At 43.0% G+C, this 23,142-nt stretch overlaps 1 protein-coding gene and 1 long non-coding RNA gene across 2 annotated transcripts; both read right to left on the minus strand.

Annotated features, from left to right (window-relative positions):
* Window positions 1–6,123: 6,123 nt before the first annotated feature.
* On the minus strand, window positions 6,124–7,099 carry LOC123488429. The gene is made up of 3 exons (XM_045219339.1): window positions 7,055–7,099; window positions 6,347–6,847; window positions 6,124–6,213 (listed from the first exon to the last, which is right to left on the minus strand). The coding sequence occupies exons 1-3, from the start codon at window positions 7,097–7,099 to the stop codon at window positions 6,124–6,126; spliced, it is 636 nt and encodes a 211-aa protein (XP_045075274.1).
* A 10,842-nt stretch (window positions 7,100–17,941) lies between these two features.
* LOC123488428 lies at window positions 17,942–20,415 on the minus strand. The gene is made up of 3 exons (XR_006660074.1): window positions 20,283–20,415; window positions 19,764–19,765; window positions 17,942–18,120 (listed from the first exon to the last, which is right to left on the minus strand). It is a non-coding gene; the product is annotated as an uncharacterized LOC123488428 (long non-coding RNA).
* Window positions 20,416–23,142: the final 2,727 nt, after the last annotated feature.

Raw genomic sequence — 23,142 nt, forward strand, 5'->3', positions numbered from 1 at the left:
GGGAATTCGTTTTTTCTACCAAACTCTCCAGTTCAGTTCTTCTTCATTCAGTTATTTTTCAGAAAATTATTCTTAAATGTTTTTACCATATCGCACCATCAACAGAATTCTTTCAAATATTTAGCCTACTTACAGGGAGCTCTTGTCTCCCCGTGACTATTTTCCCTCTTATGTAATACTGTAAATGTGGTGTATATAACTTGCCAGCTCTGCAAAGGATGGTTAAAGAATGATACCACCCTGACATTTGCATGTCTGTAGCCTACCCCTGGAAAAAAGAGATACATGGAGTAGACATGTTTTAAATGCAAACTTCTTTACCTTCTTAGGTGTTCTGGTAGAATTGACTTTGAATGTTGTTAATGGCAAAATCTAGAACCCAGAAGTCTAGAATCTAGAACACACATCAGACACAGTTTATCATACTTTATTTTGTAGGGAACCACAGGTACTTTAAAAGAAGGTTATACAGAGCTGTACATAGGAGAGCAGTATTCACAGAAATGATAGCCATGTCTTCTCCCAAAGTTTAAATACTATTCTTTAATTCTCTATAATATTTTTTTATAATAATGATACAATAAAAGCTTGTGTAACTGGTCCTGCAGCTTTTTCGATATGTTGTCGATGATGTCATTGTTGTGTTACAGGGCTCATTTTTTTTTCTCCAAAAAGGAAAATTAAAAAGAGTTATGATTTCTAACACATAACAGGCACAGACTGCCATCCTGCGTATGATGGTGTATGTATGATGACGCCCAATTCACTCACAAAAGAGAGACTGAAAGACAGAGGGATAGATAGACAGAAAGAGACAAAGAGAGGGAGAGATGTGCCCCATTTGAATACTTCGAAATGCTTCCTTCCTGAGTAATCACTGATCTGATTTGGTTGGGCCGGTCAGAGTAATAAGACCCGTCACCTTGCTTTCACCTGTCCAATCACCAATGGATCTGTGCTTACCTGAAGAAAGGATGCATCTCTTCAGTATGCGAACAGAGACAGATAAGCTTGATGTTGGAGAGTGGTCAGTAACAGTTGGAGAACGGGCATCAGTTCATAGTAAGGTTGCTGGGGGGTTGGATGTTGAATTTCGGACCCCCCTGGTTGAGACCCCCTCTTCCGCTGCCCTGACCCCCAATCCCTGATCTTTGACCTCCAGGTGGGTCACTTCCAGAGCTGTGTGCTGAGTGTCTGACCGGAGGGTGAAGCGGCCCAGCCTCCCATGGTGGAGGCAGGCTGACCGAAGGCCATGCCCCCGGCACCGTTCAGACTCATCCCTGACATCTGCTGGTTCATCTGGGGAAGAAAGAGAGAGACGAGTAGTAAGGTAAAGGTGTCAGGGTCAGGGAAACACAATATTGCCTAATACAAGATCAAACCCCCTTACCCCAATGCATCTATATCGATCTCAGAAAATTGGATAGTTATGGCAATATGGTAACATTACCTAATTAAGTTAACTCCCAAAGATACTGATCTTGTATTCTCATTAAACCATCTTATACTTCAAATGCAAAGCTTACTCCTAGGGGAAAAACCCCAATATGCCAAAGAACGAGACAACAAAATAACTACCATACCTGTCCCATGTTCCACTGGCCCTGCTGCCCAGGCTGGACGGCATACATCCCCTGCATGCCCTGAGCGGGCACCATACCCGCGGGCATCCCCCCCTGGGGTACCCCCCATCATCCTCGGAGCCATGCCAACCATCCCGGCCGAGGCGCTTGTCCCATGAAACCGTTGGGCATCGTCATGCCAACCATCATGCCTGTGTTGGGTCCCATCATGGCGGCTTCGCTCTGAGCCATCATGGCACCCATGACGGTGGTGGGGGGCATGCCCGTGCCCATGCCAGGAAAGGCCTGGTAGCCAGTGGGGACCTGCTGCTGGGGGATGCCTACTGGAAACTGCATCTGGGCGGGGTTCATGTATATACCAGCTGGAGTGGAGAAAGAGAGGAGAAATACTGAGAACAGGGTTGCACAGTTTGTCTTTCTTTCAAAATAAAACGTTCTGTTAACCTTTATGACGGCTTGCCACAGATAAACTGAGAGAGTGGGAAAGTGACTGAACAACTTGGTTGGTGACTTGTTTAGAAGTGTTTGGTATTTACACTATATAGCCCAGAGCCAGTTGGAGACCATTTCCAACCTCTGTGTTATTGGTTGGTGTGTGTGTGTGAGTGTGTGTGTGTGTGCATGCACTTGTGTTTGCGTGCACATGCCCAAAATGATGCATGACAGGGCGACCATTTTACTGGCATATGCGCCTAAATATTTTGCTGTGCGACCTGGAATATTAATTTAGGAGCACAAGTGCGCCTGGATTTTAAAAAAAATCTCCCAGATGATGATTGTTGTAATGATTACTTCACTGTACCGAAGCCCCTGAGTGCCATGGAGAATACACTGAGCACAGATTCATTACTATAAAGAAAACGGCTTGTTAACCTCATATTTGTCATTGTGCTCCTAAATGTCTTTGTGTGCTCCTACATTTTTCAACTTAGGCGCACATGTGCTCCTTGTAAAAAAGGTCAGTGTAGAGCCCTGCATGAGTGTACAGTATGTGCATGTGTACGCTTGTCTGTATTTCTCCTTACCAGGCGGGGCCTGCTGGTGCTGGGGCATCTGAGGCATACTGGTGTTCCCATACAGGGACAGGATGGAGTCCTTGGAGAGGTGTTTCTTGGCCCCGGTGTCCTCCCCCTTAATGCCAACTCCACCACCAGTCTCACTGAACAGGTCCAGGTCTCCCTGGGTAGAGCCTGAGGATGGGGTTGCTGCTGGGGTTGTGTTGGGGTGCTGGCTGGGGTACTGGAGCTAGCCTGGAAGAAGGAAGCAAAACTGTAAGAACTACGTAAGAAAAGTCGCTAACCATATTCAGTCTCTCTTGATCTTCAAACTTCTCTCACGCTAACATGCACTGGCCTGCATGCATGGATGGATATATATATATATATATATATATATATACAGTTGAAGTCTGAAGTTTACATACACTTAGGTTGGAGTCATTAAAACTTGTTTTTCAACCACTCCACAAATTTCTTCTTAACAAACTATAGTTTTGGCAAGTAGGTTAGGACATCTACTTTGTGCATGACACAAGTAATTTTTCCAACAATTGTTTACGGACAGATTATTTCACTTATAATTCACTGTATCACAATTCCAGTGGGTCAGAAGTTTACATACACTAAGTTGACTGTGCCTTTAAACAGCTTGGAAAATTCCAGAAAATTATGTCATGGCTTTAGAAGCTTCTGATAGGCTAATTGACATCATTTGCGTCAACTGGAGGTGTACCTGTGGATGTATTTCAAGGCCTACCTTCAAACTCAGTGCCTCTTTGCTTGACATCATGGGAAAATCAAAGAAAATCAGCCAAGACCTCAGAAAAAAATTGTAGTACAAGTCTGGTTCATCCTTGGGAGCAATTTCCAAAGGCCTGAAAGTACCACGTTCATCTGTACAAACAATAGTACGCAAGTATAAACACCATGGGACCACGCAGCCGTCATACTGCTCAGGAAAGAGACGCGTTCTGTCTCCTAAAGATGAACATACTTTGGTGCGAAAAGTGCAAATCAATCCCAGAACAACAGCAAAGGACCTTGTGAAGATGCTGGAGGAAACAGGTACAAAAGTATCTATATCCACAGTAAAACAAGTCCTATATCGACATAACCTGAAAGGCCGCTCAGCAAGGAAGATGCCACCGCTCCAAAACCACCATAAAAAAGCCAGACTACGGTTTGCAACTGCACATGGGGACAAAGATCATACTTTTTTAGAGAAATGTCCTCTGGTCTGATGAAACAAAAATAGAACTGTTTGGCCATAATGACCATCGTTATGTTTGGAGGAAAAATGGGGTGGCTTGCAAGCTGAAAAACACCATCCCAACCGTGAAGCACGGGGTGGCAGCATCATGCTGTGGGGGTGCTTTGCTGCAGGAGGGACTGGTGCACTTCACAAAATAGATGGCATCATGAGGAAGGAAAATTATGTGGATATTTTGAAGCAATATCTCAAGACATCAGTCAGGAAGTTAAAGCTTGGTCGCAAATGGGTCTTCCAAATGGACAAACTTCCATTTGTGGCAAAATGTTGTGGCAAAATGGCTTAAGGAGAACAAAGTCAAGGTATTGGAGTGGCCATCGCAAAGCCCTGACCTCAATCCTACAGAACATGTGGACAGAACTGAAAAAGCGTGTGCGAGCAAGGAGGCCTACAACCTGACTCAGTTACACCAGCTCCGTCAGAGGAATGGGCCAAAATTCACCCAACTTATTGTGGGAAGCTTGTGGAAGGCTACCCGAAACGTTTGACCCAAGTTAAACAATTTAAAGGCAATGCTACCAAATACTAATTGAGTGTGTGTAAACTTCTGACCAACTGGGAATGTGATGAAATAAATAAAAGCTGAAATAAATCACTCTACTATTATTCTGAAATGTCACATTCTTAAAATAAAGTGGTGATCTTAACTGACCTAAAACAGGGAATTTTTAATAGGATTAAATGTCAGGAATTGTGAAAAACTGAGTTTAAATGTATTTGGCTAAGATGTAAACTTCCGACTTCAACTGTATATATATATTTTTTTCTTCCACTGGTCCTCCATGGGAAACGAACGCACAACCTTGGCGGTGCAAGCGACATGCTCTATCAACTGAGCCATCATTGAGATGTAGACATATAGGTAATATGTTGTGCATGTACAGTGAGGGAAAAAAGTATTTGATCCCCTGCTGATTTTGTACGTTTGCCCACTGACAAAGACATGACCAGTCTATAATTTTAATGGTAGGTTTATTTGAACAGTGAGAGACAGAATAACAACAAAAAAATCCAGAAAAACGCATGTCAAAAATGGTATAATTGATTTGCATTTCCAATGAGGGAAATAAGTATTTGACCCCTCTGCAAAAACATGACTTAGTACTTGGTGGCAAAACCCTTGTTGGCAATCACAGAGGTCAGACGTTTCTTGTAGTTGGCCAAAAGGTTTGCACACATCTCAGGAGGGATTTTGTCCCACTCCTCTTTGCAGATCTTCTCCAAGTTATTAAGGTTTTGAGGCTGACGTTTGGCAACTCGAACCTTCAGCTCCCTCCACAGATTTTCTATGGGATTAAGGTCTGGAGACTGGCTAGGCCACTCCAGGACCTTAATGTGCTTCTTCTTGAGCCACTCCTTTGTTGCCTTGGCTGTGTATTTTGGGTCATTGTCATGCTGGAATACCCATCCACGACCCATTTTCAATGCCCTGGCTGAGGGAAGGAGGTTCTCACTCAAGATTTGACGGTACATGGCCCCGTCCATCGTCCCTTTGATGCAGTGAAGTTGTCCTGTCCCCTTAGCAGAAAAAACACCCCCAAGAGCATAATGTTTCCACCTCCATGTTTGACGGTGGGGATGGTGTTCTTGGGGTCATAGGCAGCATTCCTCCTCCTCCAAACACGGCAAGTTGAGTTGATGCCAAAGAGCTTGATTTTGGTCTCATCTGACCACAACACTTTCACCCAGTTCTTCTCTGAATAATTCAGATGTTCATTGGCAAACTTCAGACGGGCCTGTATATGTGCTTTCTTGAGCAGGGGGGACCTTGCGGGGCGCTGCAGGATTTCATGGTATAAATCTCCCACAGGAATTCCTAATATGGGAATATCCCCCATATCCAACAGCTGATAAAAGCATTATGAGGGGAACCCTCAGAATTGTGCTTGCTACTCCATCTAGAGGCCCTGAGCGAGAATGCATGTTATTCTCCAGAAAATGTGGAGATAACTGATTGCATTAGCGTTGTTACATTGTTACAAACTGTTCACATCTTTGCACATTTCTGAAGGTCACAGTTGCCCTCCTGCTTACGTCTTTGCCTCGGTTGTCTCCCTTCGGAGTTTGAAAGTTAACCAGCGATTGATTGACATGTAGTTGAACTACTAAACCCTGCCCTTATCAATGACAGTGATACCAATCAAAGACAAAACACAATCAAATGCAACGACAACAGGTTTATTGAAGATAAAATGGGTATGGTGTGGGAAGGGGATTGGGGATGAAGAAAAAAGTGTGAGAGAAAATAGAAACACCATTGTTGGTGCCTGCATCAGTGATCTCCCTGTATAGTGTTGTGGTGGCAGGTAAGGCGGCTCTCATCCTTGTTGATTTCATCCTCTTTCTTGGAAGCCACTTTAGCCTGAAAAACGAAAGGTATAAAATATAGAAAACCTATTTTACAGACAGCCATTATCACTGGATATTAGCATCAAAATAGTTGATAAATGATTATGTTAAGTACAAAGAGAATTACAGTATGGGTTATTACTTACAGGCTTCTTGTTCTTCCCCCTGAGAGCTCTCCAGAGAGATGAGAATAATCCACACCTCTTCTTCTTCTTGGCAGCAGCAGTTGATGAGATGTCGTTGACATCAGTAGTAGAGGTAGACATTTTCTCAGCAGACTGCTCCAGGCTGGTAGCACTAGCATCAACTTCACGTAAAGCAACATGGCTACTCTTGGTTGAACCCATAGAAATAGTGATGGTAAGTCTACTTCCCTTGGTTGACACATCAGCCACATGGACCTCAGGTTGGTTGGAGGCTCTCAGGGTGGAGTCCTCATCCTGAGACACTAGATTTGTAGCAGACTGGAACCGGTCATTCTCCACGATGGAAACACTGGTAGACAGAACCTGAGATACTAGGACTGCAGCAGACTGGATCAGGTCATTCTCCACAATGGAAACACTGGTGGACAGAACCTGAGACACTAGGCCTGCAGCAGACTTGATCAGGTCATTCTCCGCAATGGAAACACTGGTGGACAGAACCTGAGACACTCGGCCTGCAGCAGACTGGATCAGGTCATTCTCCACAATGGAAACACTGGTGGACAGAACCTGAGACACTAGGCCTGCAGCAGACTGGATCAGGTCATTCTCCACAATGGAAACACTGGTGGACAGAACCTGAGACACTAGGCCTGCAGCAGACTGGATCTGGTCATTCTCCACAATGGAAACACTGGTGGACAGAACCTGAGACACTAGGCCTGCAGCAGACCGGATTAGGTCATTCTCCATAATGGCAACACTGGTGGACAGAACCTGAGATACTAGGTCTGCAGACGACTGGTTCAGGTTGTCTTCCTCGATGGAAACACTGGTGGACAGAACCTGAAGAGTCTGGTGGAGTGTCAGTGGCTCCCACTCATCCAGGAAGAAGCTCTCGACAGAGGGGAAGCTTCTTCCTTTCAGAACTGGGGGAATGTAGGGGTGTACCCAACAGTCCAGAGCAGAGAGCTGTTGATGGCATTCGCGTAGTGGTACTTGTCGCCAAGTATCTCTGCAAAGCTCTGACGGATGTTCTGACTCTCTGACTCTGGACCTTCAAGGGTGTTGAGTTGGGTCACCATTGAAATCCACCCTGAAAGAAACGCCATGACAGCACAGGATCAACAAAACAGATTTTTAGCATTATAAGAAAGGGAGGGATATTTTCCTTTTCACTCATGGCAAATAATGTGTGTTCGAATAATATCTCCTATTTCCTTAAAGTGTGCACTCCTTCTCTACTTCCCAGACATCTTAAACCGTTGGATTGGTGGAGGCATAGGCTAGTGGGAGTTTCAACCATATTTCTTATACCAGTCATTTCTTTTTAATTCAGTGAAGTGAACAAGTGCGCACTTTGGGAGGAAGGAGAGATAATTGAGACATTGCATATTTTACTTGGCCTAAGTAAAACCATTTACAGCTGTAAATATTCATTTTGCATGGTTACATTGCTTGGCAACTAACAACAAAGGCCTTTACAGCCATCTTATTCTAAGTTTGAAGATATTTCCTTTCTACTAAGAATTAAATCAATTAATATTTTAGTTTTAAGACTGAAATAATTAAATTATTCTTACCTGAGTTAACTGCGTTGTCCTTAATAGAATAATGTCCGTCTTCAGGGAGGGTGAATGAAAAGCTTGCCATAATGCTGTATCTCTCGTTTGTCGATCAAGAACTGAAGATTTCTTGAGAGTTCTGAACATAACTCTCTGGTTCTGGAGTTCCATACGAAGCGTCGGCATTGTGACCCTCTGTCGCATAGAGATGGAATTATTTATGTCCAGAATGCCATTACGCAGGGTTTCGAATGGAATTCGGTTACACTTTATTTGGATAGTCCCAAGTGGATGGTTTGTAGATGTTCAATAACTGTCAGCATTTCAACTAACTATCCACTAACCCTAAGCCTTAACCCTTAACATTAGCCCTAAACGTAACCCTTACCCTTATTCTAAACTAACCCTAACATTGGCAAGCAGTTGCTTATCAACAGATCGTTTGTTGAAAGTATGCCCATCTGTAGATTATTTATACGGGACTATCCAAATAAAGTGTGACCAGGAATTCTATCTCTGTTTAATAATACTACATTTATTTTATATAGCACTTTTCATTAAAGAGAACTTCAAATATGCTTAAAAAAAAAAACTAATGTAGGATTCTGACATTGGCTGGTTTTGACTTGGGGGATGGTTTCCACAGCTGACGGTGTTGAGGCAGTTCAGAAAGGTAGTAGCCGCGGAGGGAGCGTCGATGGTACAGGGAGGGAGAAGCGTCAGTCGGATAGACGGGCCCGGAGCTCTTAATCGGGCACCTTCGCTGTATTCTCCTCCTCAAGTGGATCATCAACAACCGAAGGTGTAGCACATGAGAGTCACACGCTGGCCAATACCAACATGTTAAGAATATGTCGTCCTCTGAATATTGTAATTGATTGTAGAATATCGAGTAAACTAGGGTCAACACCCTCACTGTTTATGCACTCAAAAGGGACCATGCTAAAATCATGTCCCGCGCTTTTCCTCAACTGGGAATTCGTTTTTTCTACCAAACTCTCCAGTTCAGTTCTTCATTCAGTTATTTTTCAGAAAATTATTCTTAATTTTTTTTTACCATATTGCACCATCAACAGAATTCTTTCAAATATTTAGCCTACTTACAGGGAGCTCTTGTCTCCCCGTGACTATTTCCCTCTTATGTAATACTGTAAATGTGGTGTATATAACTTGCCAGCTCTGCAAAGGATGGTTAAAGAATGATACCACCCTGACATTTGCATGTCTGTAGCCTACCCCTGGAAAAAAGAGATACATGGAGTAGACATGTTTTAAATGCAAACTTCTTTACCTTCTTAGGTGTTCTGGTAGAATTGACTTTGAATGTTGTTAATGGCAAAATCTAGAACCCAGAAGTCTAGAATCTAGAACACACATCAGACACAGTTTATCATACTTTATTTTGTAGGGGAACCACAGGTACTTTAAAAGAAGGTTATACAGAGCTGTACATAGGAGAGCAGTATTCACAGAAATGATAGCCATGTCTTCTCCCAAAGTTTAAATACTATTCTTTAATTCTCTATAATATTTTTTTATAATAATGATACAATAAAAGCTTGTGTAACTGGTCCTGCAGCTTTTTCGATATGTTGTCGATGATGTCATTGTGGTCCTCTGTAGCTCAGCTGGTAGAGCACGGCGCTTGTAACGCCAAGGTAGTGGGTTCGATCCCCGGGACCACCCATACACAAAAAAAATGTATGCACGCATGACTGTAAGTCGCTTTGGATAAAAGCGCCTGCTAAATGGCATATTATTATTATTATTATTATTGTTGTGTTACAGGGCTCATTTTTTTTTCTCCAAAAAAGGAAAATTAAAAGAGTTATGATTTCTAACACATAACAGGCACAGACTGCCATCCTGCGTATGATGGTGTATGTATGATGACGCCCAATTCACTCACAAAAGAGAGACTGAAAGACAGAGGGATAGATAGACAGAAAGAGACAAAGAGAGGGAGAGATGTGCCCCGTTTGAATACTTCAGAAATGCTTCCTTCCTTGAAGTAATCACTGATCTGATTTGGTTGGGCGGTCAGAGTAATAAGACCGTCACCTTGCTTTCACCTGTCCAATCACCAATGGATCTGTGCTTACCCGAAGAAAGGATGCATCTCTTCAGTATGCGAACAGAGACAGATAAGCTTGATGTTGGAGAGTGGTCAGTAACATTTGGAGAACGGGCATCAGTTCATAGTAAGGTTGCTGGGGGGTTGGATGTTGAATTTCGGACCCCCTGGTTGAGACCCCTCTTCCGCTGCCCTGACCCCCAATCCCTGATCTTTGACCTCCAGGTGGGTCACTTCCAGAGCTGTGTGCTGAGTGTCTGACCGGAGGGTGAAGCGGCCCAGCCTCCCATGGTGGAGGCAGGCTGACCGAGCAGGCCCTGCCCCCCGGCACCGTTCAGACTCATCCCTGACATCTGCTGGTTCATCTGGGGAAGAAAGAGAGAGACGCAGTAGTAAGGTAAAGGTGTCAGGGTCAGGGAAACACAATATTGCCTAATACAAAATCAAACCCCCTTACCCCAATGCATCTATATCGATCTCAGAAAATTGGATAGTTATGGCAATATGGTAACATTACCTAATTAAGTTAACTCCCAAAGATACTGATCTTGTATTCTCATTAAACCATCTTATACTTCAAATGCAAAGCTTACTCCTAGGGGAAAAAACCCAATATGCCAAAGAACGAGACAACAAAATAACTACCATACCTGTCCCATGTTCCACTGGCCCTGCTGCCCAGGCTGGACGGCATACATCCCCTGCATGCCCTGAGCGGGCACCATACCGCTGGCATCCCCCTGGGTACCCCCATCATCCTCGAGCCATGCCAACCATCCCGGCCGCAGGCGCTTGTCCCATGAAACCGTTGGGCATTGTCATGCCAACCATCATGCCTGTGTTGGGTCCCATCATGGCGGCTCCGCTCTGAGCCATCATGGCACCCATGACGGTGGTGGGGGGGCATGCCCGTGCCCATGCCAGGAAAGGCCTGGTAGCCAGTGGGGACCTGCTGCTGGGGGATGCCTACTGGAAACTGCATCTGGGCGGGGTTCATGTATATACCAGCTGGAGTGGAGAAAGAGAGGAGAAATACTGAAAACAGGGTTGCACAGTTTGTCTTTCTTTCAAAATAAAACGTTCTGTTAACCTTTATGACTGGCTTGCCACAGATAAACTGAGAGAGTGGGAAAGTGACTGAACAACTTGGTTGGTGACTTGCTACTTTAGAAGTGTTTGGTATTTACACTATATAGCCCAGAGCCAGTTGGGGACCATTTCCAACCTCTGTGTTATTGGTTGGTGTGTGTGTGAGTGTGTGTGTGTGCATGCACTTGTGTTTGCGTGCACATGCCCAAAATGATGCATGACAGGGCGACCATTTTACTGGCATATGCGCCTAAATATTTTGCTGTGCGACCTGGAATATTAATTTAGGAGCACAAGTGCGCCTGGATTTAAAAAAAAATCCCCCAGATGATAATTGTTGTAATGATTACTTCACTGTACCGAAGCCCCTGAGTGCCATGGAGAATACACTGAGCACAGATTCATTACTATAAAGAAAACGGCTTGTTAACCTCATATTTGTCATTGTGCTCCTAAATGTCTTTGTGTGCTCCTACATTTTTCAACTTAGGCGCACATGTGCTCCTTGTAAAAAAAGGTCAGTGTAGAGCCCTGCATGAGTGTACAGCAGGGACGGCCTGTTCAATAGGGCGATATGGGCGACGCACTGCCAAACGGGAAAAGGAAGGGATTTTTTTTCTAATCAATTATATCCCGGCAACAGTAGTTATCAGTGTTGTAATCTGATCTGACTGCCACTAAATGTCAAATCAGGCTAAAGTCGTGCTTCAAATGGCCCCACCCGTTTTTGGGGCGATTTCAGTCAGGTTGAAAATCGCCCAGAAGTCTCTCATAGCCTGTCATGTAAAATCTATTTTTTTCAAATTTCAAAGCTTTCAATACAATCTCTATGGGGGTCTGTGGGCTTGCACTTACGCGCTTTCGTCATACGTGACGTAACCATGAACGTAACTAAGCAAATAGCGGCTAGCAGCGTCTCTGTTGCGACCTGCAGTGTGGCGTTATTTTATGTTTTTAATTTGTACACTTAGTTTACAAACATTCTGCCAACCATGGATTTCCAGTGGTGGGTTTTGGACTGATCTTGTTGATCGTGTATATACCCGCTACGAACGGACTAAATAATGGAAAACGCTGCTGGCAGCGGAATCCAATACAGCTGGGAGACTTGGCTGGATGACAGAGTCCCGGAGAAGTGGAGCGGCCGGCTTCACCCTGGTCAGAGCGGACCGCGATCTGACAGTCACAGATCGATCCTGGTAAGAGAGCGACTCTGTACCCGACATTGAACTGCTTTCTGTGTCACTGCGACCTTACTATCTGCCCCGTGAGTTCCCCCAATTGTTTGTTACCGTGTGTGTACTGTTGATAATCACAAGTTTACTGGAGAACTGAGACCAAGTAGAGACTTTGGACAGGGTGGATATGGTATAATAAAGGCAGTTTATTCAGAGGTAAAGATATCTGGAATCGCGTGCACAGACTCGTTCGTCAAACTCTTAGGGAGCTATCTTAAGAGAGCCCCGAAAACATTGTGTGCAGACATTTTATACAATAAATGATGTAGGTTGAATCTAGTAGTTCTGATCTTCTGATTGGTCCTGATGAGTTGGGCGAGGTCCCCTCCACTGTTGCATTGGCTCTGAGTCGGGTTCTCTGTCTTCAAATGTTCAGCCTAAAGAGAGGGGATTTTTGTGTGTGTGTGTGTGTGTGTGTTTAACAGTGATGATGTGTGTGTGTGTGTGTGTTATCAGTGATGATGTGTGTGTGTGTGTGTGTGTGTGTGTCCTCAGAGCAAGAACTCGTGAGTTGGAAGAACTGAGAGACCTATGGCGTGGGTGTTGTCCTTGGCCACCTGCTGACAAGGCTGACAAGATAGGACCCTTTTGTCCATTGTTATAGGATAGGAACAGCATTGATTGAAAACAAACGCCCAACACAAAATGGGTCATGCACAAGATTTTAGTCAGACCAAGCTATAACATTATATATTTACTACGACAGTACATTCAACCAAAAGCTAATATAACAAAGGCATCAGAGATTATTTATAATCTGTCACAGAAACTGGAATCCATCTCCCCAGATCAGTCAATAAATGCTTCTGGTATTGACTTATATGCTGCCCCTGTCTTCATGTTGTTGCTGGACATATCTTTTTTAAATGTGTGTAGGTCACCTAAATCATCAGAAAAATTGCCCCTCCTGAGAATTTTTTCAGGAGCCGCCACTGGTGTACAGTATGTGCATGTGTACGCTTGTCTGTATTTCTCCTTACCAGGCGGGGCCTGCTGGTGCTGGGGCATCTGAGGCATACTGGTGTTCCCATACAGGGACAGGATGGAGTCCTTGGAGAGGTGTTTCTTGGCCCCGGTGTCCTCCCCCTTAATGCCAACTCCACCACCAGTCTCACTGAACAGGTCCAGGTCTCCCTGTAGAGCCTGAGGATGGGGTTGCTGCTGGGGGTTGTGTTGGGGTGCTGGCTGGGGTACTGGAGCTAGCCTGGAAGAAGGGAAGCAAAAACTGTAAGAACTACGTAAGAAAAGTCGCTAACCATATTCAGTCTCTTGATCTTCAGACTTCTCTCACGCTAACATGCACTGGCCTGCATGCATGGATGGATATATATATATATATATATACAGTTGTAGGCTGAAGTTTACATACACTTAGGTTGGAGTCATTAAAACATGTTTTTCAACCACTCCACAAATTTCTTCTTAACAAACTATAGTTTTGGCAAGTAGGTTAGGACATCTACTTTGTGCATGACACAAGTCATTTTTCCAACAATTGTTTATGGACAGATTATTGCACTTATAATTCACTGTATCACAATTCCAGTCGGTCAGAAGTTTACATACACTAAGTTGACTCTGCCTTTAAACAGCTTGGAAAATTACAGAAAATGATGTCATGGCTTTAGAAGCTTCTGATAGGCTAATTGACATCATTTGCGTCAACTGGAGGTGTACCTGTGGATGTATTTCAAGGCCTACCTTCAAACTCAGTGCCTCTTTGCTTGACATCATGGGAAAATCAAAAGAAAATCAGCCAAGACCTCAGAAAAAAAGTGTAGAACTCCACAAGTCTGGTTCATCCTTGGGAGCAATTTCCAAACGCCTGAAAGTACCACGTTCATCTGTACAAACAATAGTACGCAAGTATAAACACCATGGGACCACGCAGTCGTCATACTGCTCAGGAAAGAGACGCGTTCTGTCTCCTAAAGATGAACATACTTTGGTGCGAAAAGTGCAAATCAATCCCAGAACAACAGCAAAGGACCTTGTGAAGATGCTGGAGGAAACAGGTACAAAAGTATCTATATCCACAGTAAAATAAGTCCTATATCGACATAACCTGAAAGGCCGCTCACCAAGGAAGATGCCACCGCTCCAAAACCACCATAAAAAAGCCAGACTACGGTATGCAACTGCACATGGGGACAAAGATCATACTTTTAGAGAAATGTCCTCTGGTCTGATGAAACAAAAATAGAACTGTTTGGCCATAATGACCATCGTTATGTTTGGAGGAAAAATGGGGTGGCTTGCAAGCTGAAAAACACCATCCCAACCGTGAAGCACGGGGGTGGCAGCATCATGCTGTGGGGGTGCTTTGCTGCAGGAGGGACTGGTGCACTTCACAAAATAGATGGCATCATGAGGAAGGAAAATGATGTGGATATTTTGAAGCAATATCTCAAGACATCAGTCAGGAAGTTAAAGCTTGGTCGCAAATGAGTCTCCCAAATGGACAAACTTCCATTTGTGGCAAAATGTTGTGGCAAAATGGCTTAAGGAGAACAAAGTCAAGGTATTGGAGTGGCCATCGCAAAGCCCTGACCTCAATCCTACAGAACATGTGGACAGAACTGAAAAAGCGTGTGCGAGCAAGGAGGCCTACAAACCTGACTCAGTTACACAAGCTCCGTCAGGAGGAATGGGCCAAAATTCACCCAACTTATTGTGGGAAGCTTGTGGAAGGCTACCCGAAACGTTTGACCCAAGTTAAACAATTTAAAGGCAATGCTACCAAATACTAATTGAGTGTATGTAAACTTCTGACCAACTGGGAATGTGATTAAATAAATAAAAGCTGAAATAAATCACTCTACTATTATTCTTGTCACGAATTCTGCCGAGACTGCTCCTCCTCCTTGCTCGGGCAGGCTTCGGCGTTCGTCGTCCCCGGAGTACTAGCTGCCACCGTTGAATGTTTCGATGTTCGTTTGGTTGGGTCTGTCTGTATCACCTGTGTCCGTTTGGGTCTGATTATGTGCCCTATAAATTTCCTGTGTTGTTTTCGTTAGTTTGTGTGTTATTGTCCGCCTGTCCGTTGGTGTCACCTGTGCAGTACTCTGGAGCATCGCGTTGAGCTTTCTGTCGTGTTCCTCTTTGGTTCGACCATAGACAAGGATGTCATCCACAATTGCCACGACTCCGTCGAGGCCTTCGTACACCTCGTCGATCTTTCGCTGAAACTCGTCTTGGGCTGAGATAATCCCAAAAGGCAGGCAACGGAACCTGTAGCGTCCAAACGGTGTGTTGAACGTTGTGAGCTTAGATGACTCTTCTGTGAGCTTGATAGCCCAGTAGCCTGATCTGGCGTCCATGACACTGAAGTAGCGTGCGCCCGCTAGCTTGTGTGTGATGCCATCTAGCGTCGGTAAGGGGTAATGGGGGCGTTTGATAGCCTTGTTCAAGTCTCTTGGGTCGAGACATACTCTGATCTTGCCTGTGCGTGGTTTCTCCACCACCACTAACGCGTTGACCCAATCCGTCGGTTCTGTAACCTTGGTGACGATGTCAGATTGCTCCATGCTCTCCAACTCTTTCTTCAGACGGGCGCGGAGAGCAAGTGGAATCTTTCTCGGTGGGTAGACCACAGGGGTTGCGTCTGGGTCAAGGTGAATGGTACATTCTCCTGGGAATAATCCTATTCCTGTAAAAACATCAGCAAACTCCTCCATGACATTCTCTATCTCTACTGGTGCTGTCACTGATAAAACTAGCTTGATAAGGTCCATGTCTAAACATGCTTTAAGACCTAGCACTGCAGGTGCTCGAGTGTCAACAACGTAAAAGTCCAACATCATGTCCCTTTCCTTGTATTTGCATTTGAGAGTGCATGTGCCTTTTATTGGGAGCTGTTTACCACCATAACCAGTCAGTCTGCGCGTGGTGGGCTGTAGCTCATACTCAGATGTCAAGCTTCTGTACTTACTCAGAGGAATAATGTTTACTTGTGCACCAGTTTCTAGTTTGAATTTTAGCTCTGTGCCTTGTCTTCCTATCTCAATGTCAGCAAAGGCTTGCTCTGTCTCTGATATCTGACTTTTCTGTGTCACTGAATCAATAAACAGTTCATCAGCATTTGACTCTTTGATTGACATTTCATCTTCACTCACTGTATGTACTGTTTTTCCACGGTAAACTCTGCACACTTTTGCAAAGTGATTCCATTTTCCACATTTAGTACACTGTTTGCCTTTAGCTGGGTAATTCCCCTGTTTGCCATGCACTTTGTATCCACAATATCCACATGTTTTGGGGCGTTTGGAGTCTGTGTCGCTCTGTTTTGGAGTTCTGGGTCATTCTACAGATTCGGTGACATTTCAGTATTGTCAGTGTCCCGAGATGTACTAGTGTTATAACTTGTCAGAACATTTATCAAACTACACTTAAATTACAACATTTCAAAGTTTTACATGTTTTTAATATGGAGTAGAGAATATGATTTTAAACAGAGATGAATTTCAATACTTATATGTTTGCTTTTCTTAGGAGTATTAAGAATTTTGCCTGTCCCTATTGACCATCATGCAAATGGCGTGACTCATTTTGAGTACACAGTGTTAAATAATAATGAATTTTTTTGTTAAATTAATTGTATATGCCCCTTATTATGCATAATCCATTTTCTCAGCATAAGACATTTTATTTTCTGAGAAATTCAGGCTTTTACCCCTGTCCTTGTATTTCTTTCAACCCCGTAACGTAACAATACCCCCACTCACAATTAAATAATGGTTTGATCCTGTGGACATCATTTATGAGGAAGTGACATCATACAAGTCTTCAGAGAAGCCTGGTGTGACAAGTGGTAAGCTGCTCTCTCACTTTTATAAATATTTCATGTTTTTTAAGCACATATGGGCTTTGTCAATCTCAGGTATTCAACTATGTTGGGGGGGAATTCATAGTTAAGATTTTACCAAGAATTGTTTTTATAGCTATGAAGTATAACAATGTATTTTGTTGAATAAGGCCGTGGCACACTGCTAGCTGCTAGCATCCCGAATTAGCAACAGATTAGCACAAAATCTTCAACCCTGTCACATTCAACCCCATCACATTTTTCAATGTTACGGGGTTAAATGGCTGTTACAGGGTTGAATAGCTGTTAAATCTTAGCAATATTTAATGTATATTGCTTAATACCAATCATATTTTCTTGTTGAATGTTTGTTGTTTACGGTTTTACAGTATCAACTAAAAGTACGAGGAATTTTTGAAAATAATAACTTTAAAAAAGTGACAATTAATTTGTTCTCTCTCCTATATACATTGACATATTTAGGAGTATTATCTGCAAGTTCATGTTCATTTTACTACATAGTGATTAAAAGGATACAATATTTAGTCTTGAAGAGTAAGCAGGTCATTGACTTGACCTTGACCTACAATTTCAGATTCAACAATGGAAAAAACAGCAGCAGAAAGGAAACACATATAGAGGAAGGTGAGGGACATCCGCGCGCGGTGGTCAGGTAATTCTCCTGGAAATGTAAGATCTTTAAGACACGAGGTGGTGGTGGTCATGGACACACAATCAACAGAAAATAAAGTTTTGTTGCTTTAAAGCATAATTTGGTAATGCATAAAAAGACTAGAGAATGTAAATGAAGACTAGTCTAAAAGACATACAGTATACTGCCTTGGCAACTGGTGCGTGAGGGGTTCATGTTCACTAGCCGACTGGTTTGTACTGACATATTTAGGAGTATTATCTGCAAGTTCACGTTCATTTTACTACATAGTGATTAAAAGGATACAGTAATTAGTTTTGGAGAGTAAACTGGTCATTGACTTGACCTTGACCTACAATTTCAGATTCAACAATGGCAAAAACAGCAGCAGAAAGGCAAAGAGAGTACAGGGCAAGAAGAAATGCTGATCCAGAACGAAGGGAAAAGTACCTCAGGAGTGAACGCATGAGATGGACAAAATATGTTTTAGCAGGAAAGAAGAAAGGAATAGGAGATCTAGATAAGAGAGGTCAAAAGATGAGGAGAAAGGGATGGAGAAAAGCGAAGGAGCGGCAAAAGCAAAGGGAAATGGCTGTTAATACTATTGCCACCCCTCCACAAAGTCCTGATAGAGACGTGGTGATGTCACATGAGCCCACAAGGTTAGCAAAAAGATTGTGTGTGTGTGAGAGAGAGAGAGAGAGAGAGAGAGAGAGAGAGAGAGAGAGAGAGAGAGAGAGAGAGAGAGAGAGAGAGAGAGAGAGAGAGAGAGAGAGAGAGAGAGAGAGAGAGAGAGAGAGAGAGAGAGAGAGAGAGAGAGAGAGAGAGAGAGAGAGAGAGAGAGAGAGAGAATAGGAGTGCAAAGGAGTGCATACAAATATGATTTCTGGTAACTTTGTACACTATTTCTTCAAAACTGCTTAGACATATTCACATTGTAATAGTATCCTTAACATTTATTTATATTGCTTATGAACTTACCTTGTTATGATTTGATACAATAAATAAAATTGAATTGAATTGTCTATTTGTTTGTTTTAGACAATCTGTGAAGGGGAAGAAAAAAATCAAGAAAGACAAAAGACAAATTGAGAAAGCAGGTAGCTGATTTACAGAAATGTCTTGATGAAGAAAGGAGGGCCAAAGAAAAGTACAAAAAAAGGCTCCAGCGTTTAGAAAAGAAGACTTCGTCAAAATCCACAGCTATACCAAGTGATGTCAGAAGATCTGCACTGCATCACACAGCACTCGTTGCTCAAATAAAGGAGCATTATAAAAATGCAAAAACTGAACGAGAGAAGCAAATTATATCCAGAGTAGTGGCAGGTAACATTATTAAGAAGTATAGACTGCAATCATTTTCAGAGTCTGCTTTGGGTTTTTCAAAGAAACGCTGGAAGCTCACAGGCAGTGTATCTACATTTCAAAGAAAGAAAATCTCAAATTTTGTGGACATCAAGAAGAGGGTGAGGGATTTCTTCACACGTGATGATATCAGTAGAATGACCACTGGCAAAAAGCAAACTAAAACAAAGAACAAACAGAAGATGCAGAAGAGGTTCCTCCTTGACACGTTGAAAAATCTGCATAGGAAGTTTCTTGCAGAGAACACAGAAGAAATGTCATACTCCATGTTCAGCCGCCTCCGGCCTTTCTGGGTGGTTTACCCTTCCCTTGCTGATCGGGACACTTGTATGTGTAAGCTTCACGAAAACCTGACCTTTGTCGCAGAGAAGCTCAAACAAATGAAGCTTATTGAATCGTCAGTGCTTGAAGATTTAGTTGAAAGTGTGTGTTGTAGTTCCTTGAATAAGCAGTGCATGTACGGTGAATGTGAACAATGCAAGAACCAAACAGTTCCAATGTCAAGCTTGTATGCTGCTGATGAAAATGTTGTCTTTCTCCAGTGGATGGTCAAAGAAAAGCAAAGAAAAAATGAGGAAGGTCAAACAGTAAAAGTCACTGTGAAGGATGAGGTAAACATGACGCAGGAACAACTAGTACAGTTGTTTCATACGCTCCTCTTTAGGTTTCGGAAACATCTTTTCAACATTAAACAGCAGTATGCTTACTGTCGCGAACTCAAGAAAAACATGTCTGCAGATGAGTGCCTTATCCATATTGATTTTTCAGAAAACTTCACCTGCAGATATGGGACAGAGATACAGTCTGTTCACTTTGGTTCATCTCATGAACAGGCCGTCCTCCACACAGGTGTCCTCTACGTTGGACAGAATCAGCAACCAACTTGCTTCACCACCATTTCTCCATCAAGGAATAAGGCTCCTCCTGCTATCTGGGCACACCTCAGTCCTGTGCTTGATGACCTGCAACATACCCACCCCAACATATCAACAGTACACTTCTTCAGCGATGGCCCTTGTACCCAGTACAGGCAAAAGGCAATTTCTTTCTGTTCAGCACAGAACTGGCCAAGAGGGGCTTGAGGGCAGGGTCTTGGAATTTCTTTGAAGCAGGGCATGGGAAGGGAGCACCAGATGGTGTTGGTGCAACCCCTAAAAAGAACCGCAGACAGGCTGATAAGTCAAGGATGTGACATCCCAAATGCTCATACTCTGTACAGGGTCTTAGAGGAGAACAACACTGCCATCAAGCTTTACTTCATTGAAGACGAGGCCATCGAGAAAGCCGCCAAGGTATGCCAGCCAATTTGCCAGTAGTTCCATCCACAATGCGGATCCACCAAGTTGTTTGTGTGGCTGCAAGGCAAATTGCCTACCGTGATGTAAGCTGTATGTGCACAGTCCACAACAAGAAACTGGAATGCCAGTGTTTCAATACACAACATTTCACATTTACCCCTAAAGTTACATCAGTCGTGTCACAGAGGGAGGTTGATTGGGCAAATCCAGACATATGCGGGAAATGGTGCGTGGCCAAATATGATGACGATTTCTATCCCGGAATAATTCTAGCCACAGATGAATCCCATGTGCAGGTCAAATGCATGTGCTGTGCTGGACCAAATAGGTACTTCTGGCCACTTCTTGATGATATCCTGTGGTATCCATTTGAGGACATCTTGGAACACATTGATCCCCCTAAACCGGTGACTTCTAGGCACATGGAAATACAGAAGGAAGTGTGGGCTAGGCTCTCTCAGTAAAAATGGTGAACAAACTGTAGGCTTACCTATAGGTTATTAATGTTAAGATGTTTGCTTAATGTTCAAACAACACAGACATTCCTGCCATTACTCTGGATATTTCTGTTATGATTTAACTGGATAAGAACCCAAATGCAGACAAGTACACCAAGCAGAGAAGTTTTAACAGGTTTATTTACAATGTTCAAAGTCAGGTTTCCAAATATATGGGAAAGTCCGGTACAGGGAGGGTAACAGATCCAGATCAGGGCGGTGTGGTACCGTAAGAGTGTCCGTGTGAGTCCAAAAGAGAGTCCGGTAATGGGAGCAGATGGTGGTGGCAGTGAGCGGAGGCAGGAGTCAGGTTCCAAATATCTGTGGCACAGAGAAAAGTAAATAGAACAACAAAAACAAAAGAGCAAAAATAACAGAGTGGAGCGAGATAACATGGTCGTCTTGACTATGATCTGGAGAGTGGTAAGTTTGACGGTCTTAAAGGCTGAGGTGATATGGTGAATGAGCTGCAGCTGGAACACGCACAGACTCACTCCTGCAATGGACAGGGGAGGGAGAGAGCAGAGAGAGACTATCAGCAGTAGGCCAAATTTCTATGAAATCAATGAAATGTTGTAACTGTTGTTAGTTTATTAATGTGTTTTAATCTGTCTAGATTTCATCTTGATTGAACTAAAAGTTGACAGATAAAATGTTTTTAGATTTTAAAAGCTATGTTGACAGTAGGTTTAAAAATGTTTAAAATGTTTAAAAAATGGCAACATGTTAGTGATCTCAAAAGTTAAAACATATGACACGTGATGCTTTTCACTCAACCCTGTTACATGATTTTCAACCCTGTTGCGGTGCATTCATCCCTGTTACGAGATTTTTTTTTACGTTTTTGTATTAAATACACAAAATATAACATCAATAGTGTTTTTATTGTGTGTATTAAATCAGGGTAAATAAGGCTATTTCAATTTTGTCAGGTATTACGCAGCATTCTTGCACATTTCTTGCGAAAATGTGGAGTTAGATTAGAAATTTCTTCATCGTAAACTGGAAAGGATGGTGCTGGTCAGTTTTTCTTGATTTTCTCTTTAATTACAATATGCCATTATTTACAAGGGACATCTAAACTGTGAGATTATGCCAGAAGCTGATCAAGCTTATTGGAAAAATGAATAGTTGAATAACAAAATGACTGTGACGGGGTTGAATTAAATTGGGACTTGTTTGAGAAAATAATACAGAATAATAACTTAATACTCTACATTGAGATGGGAAAAGGTATTTTCTATCAAGTACACACATTACTTTGTCACATCAAATAAAAAAAAGCTTAAGATTTTAATGTTCATTGTTTCATCCTCCTCAATCACAAAAGGCACCGAATCTGTAGAATGACCCTTCTGTCTGTCTCCGTTCTGAAACATGCTCTCTGGGCACTGGAGGTGTGCTTTGATGTCTGCCTGACTGCGTGCACTGCTTGTTCACGTGATGCGCTCGTGCTGCCGCCTGAAATGGTTTTCATCTGAACCTGTGCTAGCTCGTGAGATCTGGCTATGTCGATAGCTTTGTCCAGCGTTAACTCTGATCCAACATTCAAAAGTTTCTCTCTCACTCGCGGTGAGTGTATTCCAAATACAATACGGTCCCTGACCATCTCATCCTTGTTTGCATAATCACAGTCTTTCACAAGCAGACGCAGCTCAGTGACAAACTGTTCAAACGATTCGCTAGCGCCTTGTACTTTCTCATGGAATTTGTACCTAGCGAAAATTGTATTGGTCTTTGGCACAACATATGCTTCAAAACGATCGTAGTATGTTTTCAGTACCTTTGATTCAGCCTCGGTAAGTGTCCATGTGTTGTAAATGTCTCTCCCTTTTTCACCGATCCAGAGGAGCAGGTAGCTGCACTTTTCCTCTTCTCCTCTTTCCTTCAGAGGACCCGTGAACATCAGCTCCACATGCTGTTTGAACTTACGCCATGCATTGGGTAAATTTGTAGACCCCCAATCCATTCGAGGTGAAGGAACTCCAGCAAAATCCATCTTTTAGTCCTTTTACTCTGACACCATGTCTTGTTTTGTATGCTTTGTACAAAATAATAAAATGCAGGACAACAGGATATTTATAAACGTAGCTCTTTATTAACTAGCTATAACTGGCATGTCCATGTGTCTCTGGCCATGATCATCTTTAGAATGACCTCACCACCTGGGTGGTCTTAACCAATCATAGCACAGTATGATATGACAGTATAATG

Source organism: Coregonus clupeaformis, unplaced genomic scaffold, assembly GCF_020615455.1.
Source record: "Coregonus clupeaformis isolate EN_2021a unplaced genomic scaffold, ASM2061545v1 scaf2288, whole genome shotgun sequence".
NCBI lineage: Eukaryota > Metazoa > Chordata > Actinopteri > Salmoniformes > Salmonidae > Coregonus > Coregonus clupeaformis.

What these genes read in the sequence shown, in the direction of transcription:
- LOC123488429 (XM_045219339.1), bottom strand. Translation starts at nt 7,099, where the DNA reads ATGGAGAATGACCTAATCCGGTCTGCTGCAGGCCTAGTGTCTCAG. An exon ending in CTGCAGGCCTAGTGTCTCAG is followed by an intron (nt 6,848 to 7,054) that starts GTTCTGTCCACC and finishes CGAGTGTCTCAG; the next exon opens with GTTCTGTCCACCAGTGTTTC. An exon ending in GGGGGAAGAACAAGAAGCCT is followed by an intron (nt 6,214 to 6,346) that starts GTAAGTAATAAC and finishes TTCGTTTTTCAG; the next exon opens with GCTAAAGTGGCTTCCAAGAA.